The sequence below is a fragment of the Vombatus ursinus genome, unplaced genomic scaffold (genome assembly GCF_900497805.2).
Source record: "Vombatus ursinus unplaced genomic scaffold, bare-nosed wombat genome assembly UNPS02010394.1, whole genome shotgun sequence".
NCBI classification, from domain to species: domain Eukaryota; kingdom Metazoa; phylum Chordata; class Mammalia; order Diprotodontia; family Vombatidae; genus Vombatus; species Vombatus ursinus.
Window position 1 is genome coordinate 623004 of NW_020950172.1, and position 13815 is coordinate 636818.

At 60.1% G+C, this 13815-nt stretch overlaps 2 protein-coding genes across 7 annotated transcripts in view; one reads left to right on the top strand and one right to left on the bottom strand.

The window, feature by feature from the left end:
- The window catches only part of NUP50 (nucleoporin 50), an 8334-nt gene extending 415 nt beyond the window's left edge, over positions 1–7919 (top strand). For 2 of the 3 annotated variants that reach the window (XM_027854346.1, XM_027854344.1), the window contains exons 2-8: positions 205–283; positions 377–460; positions 1512–1692; positions 2144–2749; positions 2887–2971; positions 5189–5307; positions 5946–7919. In XM_027854346.1, coding sequence (XP_027710147.1) covers positions 215–283; positions 377–460; positions 1512–1692; positions 2144–2749; positions 2887–2971; positions 5189–5307; positions 5946–6148 — 1347 coding nt within the window. In that variant the 5' untranslated portion in view covers positions 205–214 and the 3' untranslated portion in view covers positions 6149–7919. The remainder of the gene's footprint in view (positions 1–204; positions 284–376; positions 461–1511; positions 1693–2143; positions 2750–2886; positions 2972–5188; positions 5308–5945) is intronic. The other variant, XM_027854345.1, reaches the window with a different exon arrangement.
- Positions 7920–9593: 1674 nt separating this feature from the next.
- KIAA0930 (KIAA0930 ortholog) overlaps positions 9594–13815 on the bottom strand; it is a 32386-nt gene continuing 28164 nt past the window's right edge. For all 4 annotated transcript variants that reach the window (XM_027854269.1, XM_027854270.1, XM_027854268.1 and 1 more), the window contains exon 10: positions 9594–12861. In XM_027854269.1, the coding sequence (XP_027710070.1) occupies positions 12821–12861 (41 nt within the window). In that variant the 3' untranslated portion in view covers positions 9594–12820. The remainder of the gene's footprint in view (positions 12862–13815) is intronic.

The following is a 13815-nucleotide window of genomic DNA, read 5'->3' on the forward strand; positions in this document are numbered from 1 at the left end:
GGATGGGGATGGGGTCGGAATGTTCCCAGGTGACGGAGACTGAGGTCTGAGTGGACCTCTGGGGCGGGAGGGGGGATGGGGATGGGGTCTCCCCCAGCCTGGGGGAGGGGCTGCGCGGGGACCCCCTTTGACAGTTGAGGAGACCGAGGCAGGGCCGTCGCGGTCCCCGTCCGGGCTCGGCTCCTGACTGTGGCTCTGACTCAGGTACGAGAAAATGGCCAAAAGGAACGCGGAGAAGGAGCTGACGGACCGGAACTGGGACCAGGAGGACGAGGTGGAGGAGGTGCGGCGGAGGGGGGGTGGGGCGGGCCCCCCGCCGGGCCGGGAGCGTCGGAGGCGCCGGCTCACATCGTGGGTGCGCTCTCGTCCCCTGCAGGTGGGGACGTTCTCGGTGGCAAGCCAGGAGGTCTTGAGGAGCAGGGCCATCAAGAAGGCCAGGCGCCGCAGCGTGACCTCGGAAGTGAGTCTGCTGACTGCCCCGCCCCCACCCTGCACCCCCACAGTCAGGCGGGGTGCGCCGGCCTCGCCTCGGTTTCCAGGCCTCTCTGTCGTCGGCGGCTGTGTGTGGCCGGTGCCGAGTGCGAGTTGTGCGGCTCTCCCCCCAGCTCCCTTTTTGTTTCGGAGCGGCCCGCTGGGCTGGGGGCAGGACAAGCTGACCGGAGCTAGCTGCGTCTCCAGTGTCTTTAAGCCAGAAACCAGCTCCTGTCCTGGGCTTTTTTTATTAAACCCCCATCAGTGAGGAGCCTAGAGGCGGGGCCTGGCAGAGATGGGACCCCTCCCCCCCCCCCCCCCCGGGAGGGCGTTGCAGGTGGGGTTGGGGGGAGGGAGGGGGAGGGGTCTTTGCTACCACCTTGGCCGGGGGGTGCCTTGCAGCTTCTGGAGTCCTTGGGGAGCTCTCCGGGCTGGCCCCACTCCTGAGCAGCGAGATCGAGGGTCAGCCAATGATGAGAGACCTCACGGGATGCAGGAGGAGCAGCTGGGCTCGGGGACCCAGTTGGGTTGGGTTTTTTTTTCTTGCCTTGAGAGCCGAGCGCGACCTTCCCTGTTCCTGGCTTGGCCTCATGCTAACCCTCTGGAGAGCCGGTCAGTGGTTGGCCAGACGGCCGGTGTGTCCGAGGCATGCGGGGCATACGGGACGCTAGACTCATGTTACGTTATTTCTGCCCTGCGAGACGGGCGTACTGCCAGGAGCAGCGAGGTTCAGAGAGGCGTCTGCTCCACCCGTAGTGCCGGCCCTGCCTCAGTTTGGTGGCAGAGGCCGTTTGGGGGAGCGATCCCTGGCCTTGCATTTGGGAGACCCCAGTTTGTGTTACTGCACAGACGCATGGAGTCTAAGGTAGGGCCGGTGCCTTCCTGGAGGAGGCCGTACCTGACCAAAGCTGGAGGGAAGAGGTCCCGAAAGGCTCGTGGGGAGCCAGCCCTCGTCTGTTCTCTGCTGTCCCAGGGTAGCCTGCGCCACGTGCCAATGCGTGCCGCCATCTGACCCAGCACTCTCCTGCTTTGCCTTGCAGTCTGAAAGTGGAGGGGCTTTTAAAGGCTTCAAGGGCTTGGTTGTGCCTCCTGGAGGAGGGGGGCTCTTTGGCAATGGCACCAGCATCAGGCCTCTGGATGGCCTGTCCAACGGCGGTAGCGCGTCCTCTGCGCCCACCCGGGCCCCCGCCAAGGCTGCGGCAGAGAAGAAAGTGACCTTTGGTGAGTTTGCCCGGTGTGCATCCCGGGGGCTCCCCTGTGGGAAGCGAGGCCCTGGCCGAGGCGGAGCCGCACCTGCGCCTGGTGCCCGGGCGCTTCCAGGCAGACGGTGGCGAGGCTGGAGGGGGTGGGCGGGTACGAGAGAGGGCAGCAGAGCCTGGGGGAGGGGTCCTCGAGTCCTTCAGGGCTGGGGAGGCATGCGTTGGTGACTGCTCGGTCTCGTGCCCCTTCCGCCCGAAGCTGCTGCGACGTTTAGAGGCTGCCCTGCCAGTACAGATGGTCAGCTCGGGGGGTCCATTGGACAGGAATGTGAATGGGGCGCAGCCTGGCAGGATCCTGGGTGTGGGGCCCGTCTGTGAGCTAGAGGGCGGGCAGGGGGCCCTGGCGGTACGGAAAGGTGGCTGCTGGAGGGCACAGGCATCCCCCGGTCCAAAGAACTCTCCTTTCTGGACAGGCCGCGTCACAGCCAACGGCCCGATGTTTCCCACGGGGGCGGACAAGAAGGCTGCCAGCACCAAGACCAATGGGGACAGCCAGCAGCCTTCCTCCTCCGGCCGTGGCGCCAGCACCTACCACAGACAGCTCGCCGCCTTAAACTGCTCCGTGCGCGACTGGATCGCAAAGCACGTGGACACCAACCCGCTCTGCGACCTGACGCCCATCTTTAAGGACTACGAGAAGTACCTCCTGAGCATCGAGCAGCTGGCTGGCAGTGGCGGCGGCAGCAGCGATGGCAGCGCGGAGAGGGAGGCCGGCCGGCAGCAGCCCCGAGACGCCCCCTTCGTGTTTGACACGAACAAAGCCAACACGCGGGCAGAAGCACCGGCGGAGAAGAAGGTGGCCCCGGCGGTGGGAGCGGCCTCTGCCACCTCCTTCCACTTCGGCCAGAAAGTCGACAGCTCGCTCCTGGGCCCCTTGGGCGCCAGCCCCACGGCAAACTTCTCTTTCTCTCTTGGAAACGCGGGCATATTTGGCAGAGATGTGGCCCAGGCGAGTTCCGTCTTTTCCTTCTCCAAGATGGCGGAGAACCAGCAGGACACGTCCGCTGCTCAGAGCAAAGGTGATGAGGTGGTGAGGGGTGCCCCGCCGTGCCGGGGGGAGGGGAGGTGTGAGATGCCCATGCGGCCCCTGGGAGTCTTCGGGGAGGGAGAGGGCGAGGGAGGGGGCGGCGCCCTGGGCCTGACTGTGGGTCTGTAGTAGGTGCTGAAGAGGACGAGAGCGAAGAGCCGCCCAAGGCCGTCGTCACCGAGGTCAAAGAGGAGGATGCCTTCTACTCTAAGAAGTAAGTGTGGCCTCCGACGGGCAGGTTTTCTCTTCTGGAAAATGACCGTGTCCTTGTGTTGAGGTCAGCGAATGGTGCATCCTTCAGTGCCCCAGCAGCATGGGGGGGGGGGGGGGCCGCGGCCCGGGGGTTGGGGAGGGGGGCCGGCGGCTGGCCCGGCCGAGGTGGGGGGCACCCCAGCTGGGATACTCCCTGCTGCTGCCGTCAGTGCGAGGGCTGAACCTGTTTGACTGCGTTTTTGTGGATGCGTAGTGCCAGATCTGGAGCCAAAGACTCGAGTGCAAATGCATGCTCCTCCTCGGCCTGTTGGCCCCCCTTCCCCTTGTAGAATCCTCCAGCCAGGGCTGTAGACCTCTAGGGATCCGCTCCCTTGTTTCAGGCCCAGGCACGTTCATTGGTCTCTGAGCCTGGGCAGCAAGTGGCCAAAAGGAGGCTAGAACGTTCACAGATAGAACTGTGTCCCGTGCCAAGGCATCATGTACACAAGGGCTCAGGAAAGAAAAGGCAGAACCTGCAAGAACCCACAGGTCTCTGGGTCGTCCTTTCGGCTGCCGGGCAGCAGCATCGCCTCCCCGAGGCTCTCCTGACCCTGGCCGGGGCTGGTCTCTGGGGGTCTTTGCTTGGTCTCGCTCACAGGCAGATGCAGCGGGTCTCTCCTTCCTTTACAGGAGGCCTGGCCTGTCTGGGCCCCCTGCTCTGCTCTCCTCTCCTCTCCGCCCTGCCAGGTTCCTTGGAGCTCCCCTGGTCCGGTCAGCTCAGTGTGCCGTGTCGTGACCTGTGCCCCAAGACCTCCCTGCCCCTCCAGGCCCAGGGTGCCCCCACCATGCCTCGTCCCTCAGCGTCCTGACCCCACAGCCCAGTCCTTGCCAGAGCTCGCCGTTCAAGCTCGCGCAGCATCGTTCGCGTCCTGCCCCTTCCGTCCCCTGCTCTCGTAGACGCGCCCTTTAGCGGGCCTCCAAGCAGCCGCCTGAGGGCTGTGAGTGCAAGGGAAGCCCTATCCCTCCCGCGCAGCATTCTTCAGGACAGACTTGGTGTTTTGCCAGAAATCCTCGTTCCTTTCTTTCTGTCCAGGTGGTCTCTAGTCTCCTCTCCTGTTTCTTGTCTCCACTGACCTCCTGTCAAACGTCGTTCTCCTGTGAATTTCTCTTTGCTCTATGTCCTGTCCAGCCATGGCCCTTGTCCCAACAAAGAGGTCAGTTTTCCCACTTTAGGGCACTTGAGCTGCATCTGAGGGCCAGGAGTCGCAGGCCTCATCCCTGGCCTCTGCTGAATTTTCCCTCCTGTAACGCATCTCTGCTGCCCTTCTCTCCGAGGCGGGGTCTGAGCCCCTCGGAGTATGTGCGAAGCTGCGGGCTCAGTCAGTGCGCTCCTGCAGCCTTCAACTGGCCAGGAGCCGCACCCGTAGGCGTGCCATCTTGTGCTCCTCTCCCGGTCTGCCCTGCTCTTGAGATGCGCACCTTTGTTGCCGCCCCTCGCGCGGGTCCCCAGTTCTTTGCCCAAGACTTAGCCATCCTTGGCATGACTTCTGTTGGTGTTGGTACCTACATGCATCCCCAGAGTCACGCGACTGTGAAGGCGGCCCTCGAGGTGAAGGGCCGGGCTGCTGACCCACTACGCTGGGCCATCGCGAGGGTCCGGCCTGTGAAGCTCGCTAGTCCAAGACGGCAGAAGCGGGGCCCGGGCTGAGCGGGAAACCGTGGGGACTCTGCCAGCTTCTGACGCGAAGGCTGCCACGACCTCGAGCCCACGGGCTCTTGGTGTCCTGGAGCCTCGGTGCCAATGACGACTCTGGCACTAGAACCAGACCAGGGCCGCGTGCAGAACTGGAGACGGAATTGGCGGGAGGCCTCTTGGTGGCCCTTTGAAGGCCGTCGCCCCGAGTCACAAGAGGTCTGGGGGCTGCTGAGGTTGCTGAGTGACGTAAGAGACGGGCAGAAAGGCTGCGTGTGTGGGCGTCCAAGTCCACTGCGGGTGCCCACAGGTGTCCCTGCAGGGTCAGCATAAGACTGCAGCGCAGGTGCCTGAGCGCGTGGGGCCGGGGGCCGCTGAGCAGGCCCAGGAGGAGGAAGGTCGCCATGCTGGCCTCACACGCTTCATCCCGTCGTCCTTGGGGTTCCCCTTTTTTCTGCCTTTCAGCTCCCAGGGATCCCCCTCCACTTAGGCCTGGAGGGCCTTTCAGGATGCTAACAGAGCACCCTTTCTGTTGACCCTCCCCAGGTGCAAACTCTTTTACAAAAAAGATAATGAGTTCAAAGAGAAGGGCGTGGGCACGCTGCACTTGAAACCCGCCGCCAATCAGAAGACTCAGCTTCTGGTTCGAGCCGACACCAATTTAGGTGAGTGACCGTGTTTGAGGAGGATGACGGCGGCCGGCTGGCCTGCACCGCTGAGTCGCACTGTCACCCTTGGGCCGGCCCACGCGGGCCCCCAGCGTGCGGTTAGATGGAGCGGGAAAGGCTTTTGGTAAGGAAGCCTGGGCTCTCAGATGGGGGGGCGGAGGTGATGGAGGCAGGCCTCGAAGCCTCCAGGCTGCTAGCCCTGACCGGCCCCTCGCCCCCGAGGCCTTCTGTCCTTGCCCTTCGCTTCCAGGTCGGCGCCTGGTCAGCGGGCTAGGTGGGTGGTCTCCTAGGGGAAGGGGCCCAGGGCCGCGTCTGACTTGCCGCATGAATTCCTGTCCCAGCTGAGGAATAGATGAGTTTCAGAAGTCCATTTCAAAGTCAGAACCAATTCTTGCCCCTAAACAAAACAAGTTTGTTATGTGGATCTTGGGGTCCGGGGTGTGATAGCAGGCAGGCCTTAGGACTGGCTCGGGAGAGGGGGGCGCCTGCCACACTCTGGGCCTCGGCCTCAGGAGGTGAGGACCCTTGCCGTCCCAGACCGCTGGCGGGGGCCGCAGGCCGGGCTCTGTGCGCTGCAACCCCTGTGCGCGGGCGGGGCCTCACGGGGCGTCTCCCCCCCTCCCGTTCCCATGCAGGTAACATCCTCCTGAACGTCCTGGTTTCACCCAACATGCCCTGCTCCCGCACTGGCAAGAACAACGTGCTCATCATCTGCATCCCCAACCCACCCATCAGCGAGAAGAACGCCGCCATCCCCGTGACGATGCTCATCCGCGTCAAGACCACTGAGGACGCCGACGAGCTGCACAAAATTTTACTGGAGAAGAAGGAGGCGTGAAGGCGGCGGAGGCTTCAGCGCCTTTGCCAAGTTGCTGCTTTTTTCCCTTAAACTTACTCCTTTTATTCTTAACTTTCTACTTTGACATTCTGAGAACTTGGAGGTTTTCTGAAAGGTTTTGTGGGGAAAATTACTATGGCCAATAAAAAGCTTTAACTGAACGCGGGACGGCGTCGGGAGAGTGTGTGGGAAGAGCACCCCCGCGCAGGGAGAGGCGGGGCGACTCCCTCCCGGATGCCGCTCTGCTTGCGGCCGCAGCGCCAGGCTCAGGAATCGCCTTTTCAGTGTGGGGGGCTTTTGTCCTGGAGGGAGCGCCAAGCCCCAACTGTGCTGCCCTGGAGATGGGCACAATTCAGCAGTAAGGACCTGAGGTTGACAGGAAGAGGAAGCGGACATGCGGCTGTTCTGCATGGACCAGCTTGCGTCACTCTTGCGGGGCTGTCCTTGAGGCCCATGGCGTCGCTCGCATCCAGCGCCCTAGGGACCTGGTGGTGGGTTTTTAGAAGGTGAGCTCAGGGTTAGCGCCAGGGATTCCTGTGGTTAAAACAGGGTATCCTGGGGCTTGCCTGAGTGACACCCGCTGATGGGCTGGTTGAGCCGACCTCCGGGGCCTCCTCTGAGTTCCGAGGGGAGGGTCGGGCTCAGGGACGGACGACCTCGGTGTGATCTTGGCCCTGCATTGTTTGCCATGTTGTGGGGGGTCGTGGTTCATGGGGAGGACCCCACGTGCTGGAAATGTGTCCACCCTTCTTCCGTGACCTCTGGAGAATGGGGGGGGGGGGTTGTGTTGTCTTTTTTGTTTGTTTTTTGTAAGTTAGTGTGTGTGGTGAGACCTCACTTTGCTGGTGGTTCAGCTGTCGCTGTTTCTGTGAGAAAACAATAGGGAAATGACCTAGTGGGTAACGTGCCGGTGGCCGCAATGTGGGGCAGCAGGCGTGCTGGTCAGCCTGGGGTCGGACTTCTGGACCCGTTGACCTCAGCTCCATCAACCCGAGAGCTGTGTCGAACCACGCAGCTGGTTCCTTGCCTAAAGTAAACTAGGAACCTTTCAGACTAATTGATAAGAACTACATTTTGTATAGATTTTGAGTTTGAAAGTTAGCCGCTGACCGGCGGGCGGCCCGTGGGGAGCGTGGGCACGTCCTGGGGAGGCTGACCCCTTCCGGTCACATTCCCTTGCACAGAAGGCATTTTAATTTCCATATGTTAGTCATTTTTGGCATCGAGGAGCATACAAGCCGACGAGTGCGCTTGGTGTCTGATTTGTGAGCGTTTTACTTGGTGTTACTCAGGGCCTGCCTTTTGTTGTCTAGGCTGCATGCCAAAAATCTACCCCTCGGGGAGCGGGCCTGGAGGGGCTCTGAGCCCCCACCAAGCCCCTGGAGGTGAAGGGGCAGTGCCCTTAGAGAAGGATGGCAGGGGAGCCGAGTGGACAGGCCGCCTGGAGCCAGGGGAGCACAAAGGAGGCGGGTCAGGGCAAGTACGCGCCTTGAGCTGGGGAGGCAGGCGGGCGATCCCTGGGATGCCGGCCTGCTTTCGAGGCCCCAGAGTGTGAGCGTCACACATGGGATGCTTCAGGCCTGCCATCCACGTGTTCTTGGTTTCTGGTTTTTTGGGGGGGAGTTAAACACAACAAATGGGATATCCTTTTCTAAGACCAAAACCCTTGGACTGTCCACTGTCATTTCTTGGTTTTTAGCGCCCTGAATGGTCCCGTTGGGACGTGTAACAAATCCACAAAATGTGAATAAACAGAAGTGAACACAACCAAGCCTTTTGGTGCCTCTGTTGCTGCTTCTACCCTCAGCATCGTGGCGTGACGGCGCCCACGACGACCGACCGAGAAAGGAAAGTAGTGCTGGAGAGGTGCCCGAGGCACGGCCAGTTCAGTAGCCAAGCCGCCTTTACCCACACAAAGCTGGCCAGCTGAGGCAGGCGCCTTTGGCTCTGTCCATCCCAGGGTCAGCTCCTCTTACCTCCTAACCAGTCTGGGGGAGTCGCAGGCGTAAAGCCCTGGTACTGGAGATGTTTAAATCATCCTCGGGATGGCGTCGAGCGTTCTATTCTGCCTTCCTCAGCCCAGGTGGGCCCTGTGCGGGCAGACGGGGTGGCAGCCGCCCGGGAGAAGGTTCCTTTGTGCTCACTGTGTGTCCACCTCGAGCTGCCGCCTCACAGGTGCCCAGACCTTAGCGAGGCAGAGGTCATTCCCCACAGTTCAGAAGGCCACCCACCACTAGTGGGCTTCAGCCCCGGATACCTCCACTGCCCTGTTTAGACCCTCTCGCGCACAGTAACAGGAGAGGGCTGGGAGCCCCCTGCCTCATGCCCCTGCCTGACAGCTGTGGCTGCAAGCATTCAGTGACCCTAGCTTTGCCGGATGACCGCCCCTGCCTGGGCCGGCCTCCCACTCAGCAGTTGCCCAGGAACCCAGGGGCTCTGGGGAGAGACTGGAGGGGGCGCAGGGCCAATGGAGAGCCCAGCCCTGGAACCAGTGGTGGCCAAGGCCGGGTTCCCTTCCCCCACCCCAGCCCGAAAGTCCTTCTCCCTGGTGACCTCTGCAAGGCTAGGTGACTGGCTGCTGACAAGGGCAGTGGTCCTGCAGGCCCCTAATGCCATGTCTCCATGGCTTGAGGCTGGTTCAGTCTCAGACAGTGACTCCTTTGAGGGGTTCACCATACCGATGCCCTATGTTCTCGGGCAGATACCAGCCCTGACCCCAGAACCCCTAAACTCAAGGGATCTAGCAGCCTCGGCCTTCCTCAGGAGCAAGTAGGATTTCCAGGCATCTGCCACCCGTCCTTGAGGCAGGAGCCCGTGAGCTAACTGCCTGTAAGTGTGCTGGGCTTTCCCTCGTAACCCCAAGCTCTTTATGAATTTAAAAACATGATGATGGCGTCCAGGGCACACAAATGGGGAAAACCCCAATTTACCCATTACTTAGGCCTGCCTCACACTGCTGGATGAGAAAACATGTCGTTTAATGGCAGAACAGCTCGGGCAGGTACGTTGAATTTCAAAACCACACCAAGAATCAAGTCAGAAGCCACCTGGCGCTCTGGCCCCAGACGAACCGCATTGCTAAATGAACCCCCGCAGCTGGCTGGGTGACCTTCGCTCCAGCCCCAAACCATCCCCCGGTAGGCGGAGAAGGCCCAGGCCAGGGCTAGGAGGGGACTGCCGCCTGCTTGCTGTGCAGCCTTCTTGGCACTGTAGTCCTTTCCACAGGACCAAGGGCTGACCCAGACACCCCGCCCTCATCAGGTGTGTCCAGGCGCGACCAGGCACTCGGGTGTGCACAGGCTGGTGCCCGCATGCCTCCTCGGCCGAGGACAGACCCGTGGGACGACCTTTCACCGTGTGCAGTCATGGAAGGAGATGATGGGGGGTGCGCCCGGTGCTGAGAATGTTAAAAAAGAAAAAACACAGACGCAGACATGCCAGCACACCTGTGTCACCTTCAGTGTAATTAACAATGTCCACGCCAAAACACGTTTTTCCAAAGAGTAGGGAAGCCTTGAAATGGTGGGAGGAAACTCCTTTGAACTGGTGTTTACAGGTGTGACTACTGGGACATGGAATCAGGAAGCACACATGGGGTATTTACACCTTCCCATCCCCCGCCCCCTCCTGCCAGTGGGAGAGTGCCCTGGAGAAGGGGCGCCTGGCTGCTTCCCAAGCTCCTGGGGGTGTGGGGGTCTGGGCACAGGAGATAAAAATCCCTCCTGCCTCAGGGGCACAGAAAACTGTAAACAAACTCTTGGACCACTGTCTGACTGGCTGCGTGGGCACATCTTTTGGAGGAGGGGAGGGCTCCGCCCTGGGAGACCTCATCTGGGAAGTCCATGCACCTGCCCCCCGTCCAGTGTTGCAGCTGACTCGCCGTTCAGTAGAGCAGCCCATAGAGAGGGTCCAGGCTGCAGGGGGTGAAGGCAAAGCCGGGAGGACGACCCTTCCAAGGGGAAGAGGGGCCCTCGGTTCTAGGTTCTAGGTTGTTTGGCAAATACAGGAGAAAACATCAGAGCCTGGCAAACGTAAAGGGAAGTAATATTACTCCCAGAACGTGCTGTGGACAAACCCCAGAACCTCGCCTTTCGGAAGCACTTCACAAGTGTTTGTTGTCTAAACTACAAATGAGGGTTCTGCCCCCGCCACCTTGTCCTTTGTCGCTGCCCAAGGCTGTCTGTGCAGAGGCTTGAAGACGCCCAGTGTCACAGGAAGGCTTGGGGGGGGGGGTGGCGCTGGCTGCAGATCTCGGGTCCCTCCTTTCTGTCCTTAGCTATCCCCATTGCCCACCGTCGGTCCTCAAGGCGAGGCTAACCCAGCTTTGGCATCATGGCCTTGGGGAAAGGGGGGAGCAGGAGCCACTGGGCCCCACTTAGACACAGGGGAGAGAAAAGACGCGGAGCGGCACAAGGTGCCGGCTCTTCCCCTCTCTGGGCCTCAGTTTCCTCAGCTGTAAAATGTTGGTCCTGAAGGTCCCTTCCGTCCTGAACCTGGCAGGAAGACCCAAGTGCAGGCCGTCGCTGCTGCTGTATGAGCCTCTCCAGGCCACCTCTCCATACACACACTGGTTTCCTCTAAGACGCAGTCCCTTGGCCCCTGTGACGGTCAGTCTGAAGCCTGTGGCCGGGCTTCTCAGAAGGAAATGCTATGACTCAGAGGTTAGCCATGATAATAGATGGCATCTTTTCCCCAAGTTCACAGACCCCTCCTCAAAAAAATAAAGGGTCCATGGACCCAGGTAGGAACTCCTGATCTAAAGGGAAAATTGTGTGTGGGCCCCAGATCTCGCTAACAAGCAGCAAGCAGACAGCCATCTCCCGGGGAGTTTGTGGGCTCAGGGCCCCAAGGTTCCTGGGCGAGCCTCAGTCCACAGTCAGTCTTGTGTTCAGATTAAGGCTGGAGTTGTCTGACACAGAGACCCCTGGGGGTGCCGAGGAGAGGGTGACCCATGCCAGCTGTAGAGCTGGGCTGTAGAGACTAGCCCTCATTTTAAAGGTGACGGAATGAGTGGAGGAGCTGAGATTTGAACCCAGGTCCCAATCCAATTTTCTTCCTGCTAATGTTAATGCTGCTCTAAAATGCTGGTGTGTGTGTGTCTGTCTGTGTGCATGTGAGCACGGGGGGTCCTCCTAGTCAGATCATCTGTGCCTCCGAAGGGACCCAAGCCCTTCTCAGGGGCTGCCTGCATCGGAGACACGCCCAGACTTGTTTCTCTGGAGAGGCAGTGGGAGCTCCCACTCCCAGGAAGCCCCCAAAGGAATAAAAAGCACTAACTTTTGGCACTTGGCTCCAGATGGTGGTGGGACTCCCAACTTTGGACTGCATTACCTAGGGCAGGACGGATGTCCCTGTGCCCCTCTCCCCCAGTGGTGGGAGGGACCTGTCTGTCATCCCTTTCACTCTCCTGACACCTTGTGAGGTAGGTGATTAGCCCCATTTTACAGATGGGTAAACTGAGGCACCAAGAAAGGAAATCACTTGCCTGTGGTGTTCCCACCCCTGCACTAAGGCCAAGCTTGGGAAACGTTTCCTCTTGGAACCACTGACCACATGTCACCAAGAGCCCTCCCTGACCCCAAGGCTGGCTCCCCAACCGGCCGCAATGGACAGGGTCGGTAGGAAGTTTATTCCAGATGGACCAGGAAAGCGTCTGTCCTCCCCAGGATAACAGAACAGGCCCCCTTGTCAATGGGACAATGGGAATCCCCCTCGCGCTGGATCAGGGATGAAATTCAAGCCTGGCACTGTGGAGCCACTTGCCCTCCAAAGGAGAAGAAAAAATGGAAATCAAAAAATTCACGCCTCTGTCCAAAGGTTCCTTCCTCCAATGGGCCGTCCTCCCCCACCCCCGCCATCTTCACCAACTCCTCTCATGCCTCAGTGTATCAGACTGAAAAATGAGATCAACAGTCAGAGGACAAAGTGGGCTCCCCCGGCCCCCAGATTCCAGACGACATCGCCGTGCCTGACCAGCCGCTGTCAGGGGTCTCCACCGGCCATGGGCTGGAGAACCCCACCAGGCGTCCAGCCTCACACTCTGCCTCTCCAGTGGGTGATGGGTATTCTTTGGCTGGAAGCGGAAGAGGGCTGCCAGTCCGGGAGACCCCCTTCCCACGGGGCACTTAAAGGGACTGCCCTCAGCCTGGCCAGACCCCAGCCTGAGTAAGGCCAGGCACTGCAAAAGAGTCCTGGGTCCACTCCTCCCTCGACCCCCGCCCCTACCCACAGAAGAGGTCGTGGGACATCACCGAGAGACCCTCCCCTCAGGGGGTTCGGACGGTCCCCAGCAAGGCTGTGGACACTTGGCTTGCTCTCTTCTGTCGGAAAGCTGACTGTCAGCAACTGTGTGAAAGAATGAGGATGGCGCGGCTCGGTCGGCTCTCCTGGCCTCTTCTGGACCCACGTCCTCGTCAGGGCATCTGCGGCACGTGCACATGGGGGCCAGGTGGCATGGGAGGAGAAAGAGGCACTTCAGTTGGGGCGGCTGGTGTTCTCGGAGAGGCTTCCCTTGGGCAAACCTGGCCAGGCAGGGGCAGATGCTGGGCTCTGGACTCCGGGCGGTGGCGGCGGCAGCGGCAGCGGCGGCAGGTGTCACAGAGAACCACGGCAGACAGGCACTTGCACTTGGCAGCAGCACCCGGGGCAATGCTGGCTCTCCGGGGCTCGCTGCTACGTCATCAGGATGGGTTTCTGCCGAACTTCCAGGATGTCTGCAGGAGCATAGCAGGGAGGAGGGAGAAGGGAGGAAGGAGAGGAAGAGAAAGGGAGAAAGGAAGAGCGAAGGTATAAAAGAAAAGAAGTAAATGGGGAAAGATAAAGTAAAGGAACAGAAAGTAATGAAAATAGGAAGAGGGGAAATGAGGTGCAATGAAGGAGAGGAAGGAAGAGGAAAAGGGAAAAGAGAAAAGAAATGAATGGAAAACAGGAAGAAATGGAAGGTGAGAATAGGAAGAGGTGAGATGAGAGAAAGGAGAAACAGAAAGACAGGAAAGGAGGAAAAGAAAGCTGAGCAGAAAGGGGAGAAGAGGGAGGAGGAGGAAGAAAGGAAGAGACCAAGGGAGAAGCAAGAGATGTGAGCGTGAGAAGAAAAGAAGGAATGGGGAAAGGGGGAGGAGGAGAGGAGAAACCCGAAGGAGAACACAATTATGAAGATAAAGAAGAGGAAAGAGGGGAGAGGGAGACCAATGGAGTGAGAGGAACGGCCCCCAGAAAGTCCTGTCCTCTCAAGGGAAGACCTCAAGGGCTTGGTAATTTTTCTCTCGACTCCAATTCCGTGCCAACGTTCCTGGCACTCCCCAGCCACCCCTGCTCCTCGCCCAGAACTGACCAACCCTGCTTTCTCTTGGAGCTTGACTTCAGGGACTGACCAGCTCCGCGCTAATGGGCCGTGAAGCTTTATGTCCACCCTTGTCCTTGCACTTAGCACCTCGCCTTTACTAGGCACAATGCCGTAGCCCTATGTCTGCCTCGATTGTCCCCTCCCCAATCCAACCTCCATCTGGCCAGCATATTCACAGTCCCGAATCACTGCTCAGTTCCTTTGATTCCCCTCCTCCAAGCCTCCAGTGGGTCCCCACTGTGCACAACACGAGAAAATCCAAGGCTAGTTGGGCCAGTCCAGGGTCCCATCTGCAGGGATGTCAGTCAGGGTCCCTAAGACCAAG